Source organism: Sinocyclocheilus grahami, unplaced genomic scaffold (assembly GCF_001515645.1).
Source record: "Sinocyclocheilus grahami isolate Dianchi unplaced genomic scaffold, SAMN03320097.WGS_v1.1 scaffold893.1, whole genome shotgun sequence".
In the NCBI taxonomy this organism is placed as follows: Eukaryota; Metazoa; Chordata; class Actinopteri; order Cypriniformes; family Cyprinidae; genus Sinocyclocheilus; species Sinocyclocheilus grahami.
Genome location: NW_015506072.1, coordinates 124,049 through 129,227, shown reverse-complemented (window position 1 = coordinate 129,227; position 5,179 = coordinate 124,049). Strand labels below are relative to the sequence as shown.

General features: G+C 40.0%; 1 protein-coding gene across 1 annotated transcript in view; it reads right to left on the bottom strand.

Moving 5' to 3' along the window:
- Window positions 1–1,490: 1,490 nt before the first annotated feature.
- Window positions 1,491–5,179, bottom strand: part of LOC107563857 (tripartite motif-containing protein 16-like) — a 10,078-nt gene continuing 6,389 nt past the window's right edge. Inside the window, exons 4-6 of the mRNA XM_016248826.1 lie at window positions 2,531–2,690; window positions 2,355–2,402; window positions 1,491–2,180 (exon numbers count right to left, since the gene is read on the bottom strand). Coding sequence (XP_016104312.1) covers window positions 1,639–2,180; window positions 2,355–2,402; window positions 2,531–2,690 — 750 coding nt within the window. The 3' untranslated portion in view covers window positions 1,491–1,638. The remainder of the gene's footprint in view (window positions 2,181–2,354; window positions 2,403–2,530; window positions 2,691–5,179) is intronic.

The window sequence follows — 5,179 nt, the reverse complement described above, 5'->3', positions numbered from 1 at the left end:
AGAAAAAAAAGTAGAATGGGATGTTAAGATTCACTTTGCCGTTTCCTCACCTTGAATCGTCGACTTCACATAAAACATTGCTTTCTCCGAGTCCAAGAATTCCTTGTTATCTCCCTTGTAAGAGATTCGAAGTCGAGCTGGGAACATTATCCCGTAGCGAACATCACGTCGGCCTCGGAGCAGATTTCGGACATCGTTGAAAGCGGCCCGAGCTCTGGCAACATTCGCAGTGTAATCTGGAAAGATTGCTATCGGCTCGCCTCTGTATCAGAGTGGACCTTGTTCTCGGGCTCGGCGCAGAACTTCAGCGCAGTCCTGGTAATAGTGGAGTTTAGCGACAATTCCCCGGGGCTTTCCGTTTAGGCGTTAGGCCTCTGTGTGAGCGGTCGACCAGAATATCTTTCTCCAAGTTTAAAACTTCCTTCAGCATCATAGAGACTGCAGCGGTAGAGCTCGAACCGGTCTCTTCTGGAACCCCCACGATGCGTATGTTACACCTCCGCATCCTGCCTTCCAGATCATCGTTCTTTTCCTTCAAACTAGCCAGTTCTGCAACTGTAGTCTGTAATGAAGTGATCTCATCCGACCATGTTGACAAGCCTCCCTCCACATCACTGATAGCGGCCTTCATGTTGTCCATTTCAGAATGGATCGCCGCCGTGTTGTTTGCAATTTCCGATTTAACTTCTTTTAGCTCGTTCTTAAGGAAACTAAAGTCTTCAGAGAGAGCGTTTTTGAGTTCCGCCCTGATAATGACCGAGATGTCCTCTCTGCTTTCCAGCTCTCCGTGTCCATCGTTGATTCTAGTTCCGAAATAGGAGGCAGATCGCCGGAGGCGGCGGAAGCTTGAGTCGAGGACGTCTCTGGCCTAGTGTTCGCAGGGCCGCTGTATTTATATTTACGCAACTTAGTCGCCATTTGAGTAAACGACACAGGTACTCGTTATTCAGAGGGGTCTCACAGGTATTAGGAAACAATGTCCACCATAAACATGTGCTATAAAATAATAATTTTAGCAAAAGCTGGACAGGAGCTAAGTTCAACACGACTTACTCCATTGTATGCTCACTAGCGCCCCCTAATTATTATTATTATTATTGTTATTATTTCTGCAGTTTAGCTTCATCTGCTGTCAGAGAGTGAAAGTGCGCTTTCATCCAGAGCGTCCGCCATGTGCTTCTCGTCCGCGCTTGTTTACATCAGAGTGCGCACGCGTCTTTCATGCAGCATACAGCGGTGTTGTGCATTTTGACCAGTGGATGGGAAAAGTATTCTTAAAATGCATTCCAAATTCGGAATAATTTGCAATATATAATTATTCACGGTATTTAGAAGTGCCCGCGATAACAATATCGTGCATATTCATTACCGTGATATATCGCAGTCTAAGTCTAGTCTGGCATGTATACTACATCGTTTTGTGTCAGTTTTGTGGTTTCGTGTGGACGCAGATATTTCTTGAAACGAGGAAAAAAAAAAGATTGGATAGGGAGAGCTCTGGATTCGTGTGGACGTAGCCTAAAACCAGTGAAAACACAGAACAGACTTGACACCTACATCTGGAGAGCCTTGTGTTCAAATAGCGGATGTGAGCTCCTAGATGTTTTAAACCGAGCAGGTTTAACGCATTCTGATTCATCAACACAGTTTCACTGACGATTTATAATAAACCCTAAACCCAGGATAGAGCGGCTGAGTGAATGTGGTCTGGACTGTGTGGATGAGGCTCATTGTGTGAGAGACGCTGTAGAAGGACAGAGTTCCTGCACTGTGATCCACATACACTCCTATTCTACTGACATTATCACCATACACTCCTGTTCTCCTGCTGATGGGCTTCACAGGGAGAACAGTCTCTGTCTTATTGTGTGTGAATGTGTAACTGGATTTAGAGCAGCACAAACGCCAGGACTGATCATTAAATCCAAACACACACTCATCACCCTTCCTGCTGATGCTCTTATATGACACTGATATAAACACCTCAACACCTCTCCACTCAATCTCCCAGTAACAGCGTCCACACACTCTCTCTCTGCACAACACCTGAGACACTTCAAATCTGTCTGGATGATTACAATAAAGCTGCTCTGTGTCAGTGCATGTAATCACTCTGTTCCTCTCAGACAGACAGAGGTATTTATTCACTGAGCTTGTATCCAGTGTGAGCTGACGGGAATCTGATGAAGAGAAAAAAAAAGAAAGAATAAGGAATTATGAATCTGATCTTTTAATGTAGCTGAAACCTTCATGACCTCTGTTTAATATCATCAGTGTCTCAGTACCAGGCATCTATCATTGGATGTAGAATGTGAATACAGGGAGTTTTTATGATTGTTTCCTTACTGACTTACACTGTAGGAAGTCGTTCCTGGTCCTGGGAACAATGTTGGTGGAAGCGACTGTGGAAATCAACAGACATGAACAGTGTGATTCTCATGATCCTGCATCCATTCCTAAGACATTTCTAATATGAGGTTCTAAACGATATGAGATGCTGGAGGACTCATTTCTCAGAGCAGGACTATACCTGTGTCTGAGAGCTTCTTGAGCTCCTCTTTGCAGAAATCCTCCAGTTTGTCTCTCAGCTGACGGACAGATTCTCTCACACCATCAAAAGAGAAGAGAGAGCTGAAAGGAACGATGGGTTCATCTGTAGATTCAGGAGGTGCTGAGACGGACTTAAATCTCTACAGAGAACAGAAATCAAAACCCATGAGCTCCACACTTCACCCAATAACCTGCATTACTATCAGATTTGTGTGGCTTTTGTTGGCTTATCATTAGTAACTCGCCTCAATCCAGCACTTTCACAGTATCTTCTCATAGTTATTATATTACATTAGAGCTACAAATTCTAGTAATTGCCACTTACACTATATGTGAAGTTCTAGGAAACAGTTTAGATGATCAAATATCTGCTAAGAACATAAATACCATAAATGTCCATTTAACGGGTCAAGAACATCAATGGTGTCACGTTGCAGGATAGATTTGCTCAACAAAAGCAGTATGCTACAAGTAGATTTACCATTATTTATAATTTTCTTAAAACTTCACAAGGACCCTTAGGACACAGTCACATATATACTTCCAAATGCAAATGGCACACTTAGAATCAACTTAATTGATGTAGAAATAACGAAAGAATAGCCAACGCCTGTCCACGGAACAGCTTTTGAGTCAATTGTCCAATTACTTATGGTCCACTGAAAAAGGGGGAGGTACATATTAAAGAGCCTTAACCTTTCCTCCAATTTTCATGAGAGTAATACACACACACCGTTCAGTTCTTCTTTATCCGGTATTATTTGTGAATGTGACTACGCTACCTCGTGTGTTCTCCTGCCCTGTCTGAATCGACCCCTTGTTGTGGAATAATTAACGTTTATTGTAAATTCTTCTTCATCGTCGTCTTCGAGCACTCTTTATTCACACCGTAGTGGGACAATATATACTGTATATATGTATTCATACCGAACCGTCACGGTACGGACATCTCGGTTCTGTGCATGAGGCCTTACAACGAATACAGGCAATTCACCCCCAATCCAGAAGGGGGCGCCCGCAGCAATGCAACGCTGTTTGATAACCGGCCGCCAGCAGAAGAACAGCGAATGCCATGAGTGGCGCACTTTAAAACAAAAAGAAAAAGAAAAGAAAATTGTCTTATTAATAATGCATCACTGTATAAAGGTCTGCTTTCATTTGTGTACACTCACAATGAAAACAAAACATTGTGCTTTTGTAAAATAAAGAAAACAAATAGGTGTATATATATATGTATTGCAGATTTTATATATATATATATATATATATATATATATATATAGTATTTTCATATCTAGGTGGATTTTTTTTAAATTTGTACTACTGTCTGTTCAAAATAAATGAAAAGAAACCGAGCATAGTAGATTTGTCCCCCCGGTGTACTGAAACCGTACCGAACCGTGACCACCGATCCGAGATATGTACCGAACTGTGACATCTGTGTACCATTCCACTCCTAATATATAGTTAGGTCCATTGCAAGGACATATATTGTGTGTGTGAGTATATATATATATATATAAATAAATTTGTTCACTCCAAGCAGAATCAGTATTTTTAACATTTCTGTTCCTGCATTCCTTCTGTATTAACATTCGGAAACCAGTTTGATTTGAAAAAGTATATAGAATAATGTTTTTTTTAATGTAGCCTAGTTTATAATAATAATAATAATAAAGTACAGCATTTTCTTTATTCAAAAACCTTCAAGTCATAGTGCTACAGTCATCTTTTATAACAACATTTTGTCCAAATTTTGGCCCTATGAAATTAAAGGAAAAAGGAAATGGGTTTAAATAAATGAAAGTAGCTATTTTTTCAAGATATTTTTGAAACCATTTCAAAAAATAAATAATAAACACTTAAATACTATTAAATATTAGTGCTTGTGTTATGTGTTTTATTTAAGTATAATCAAACCCTTAACACACAATTAACTAAATTAATTATATAATGCCACTCATTGTAATATGCTCTTTCTCAAATAATATAGTTCTCCAATACTCAATAACCCACAACATCTGGCTCTGAATTCTTTATTTTTATAGTAAAATTTCGTGGGATTTCATGTCACAGTTAACTGGGCAACCAGAAGTGGTTCATGGGTTCACTTTGAGATCAACACCCCCTAGTGGTGAACCATCGGAGTTTCGAAACAGTGTGACGTAACGAAGCTTCGTTTGCTAAAATCACGAAACCCGGCCGGTTTGATACGTGCTCCGAAACACTGATTTGAAACAATGCAAATGTTTCGACGCTTCGTGAAGCCGTGTTTCGAACACGCCCATCACTATTTGAAAGATTACAGATCTTCTAATCGTGATAACTGATCTCTGGCTAATTTGGTTCTTCTTAAATTTGATCTTTGAAGCAGATTTGTTACGTGACAGCATTAATTAAAGTTTCTTAAGGGTCAAGATCACGTTATCTGTGTCTTCTGCGCTCCATCAAGCCCCTCCCATAATATCTGCCAGCACTCACATTAATGCACGACTCTACATTATCTGTGTAGCATGTGTGTAAGACTCCAATACAATTATAAAGTTATTATTTTATCATGAATAAATCTTTCAGTGAGTAAAACTGGCTGTGTCTATACTGTAGTATTATAGACTACACAACATTATTA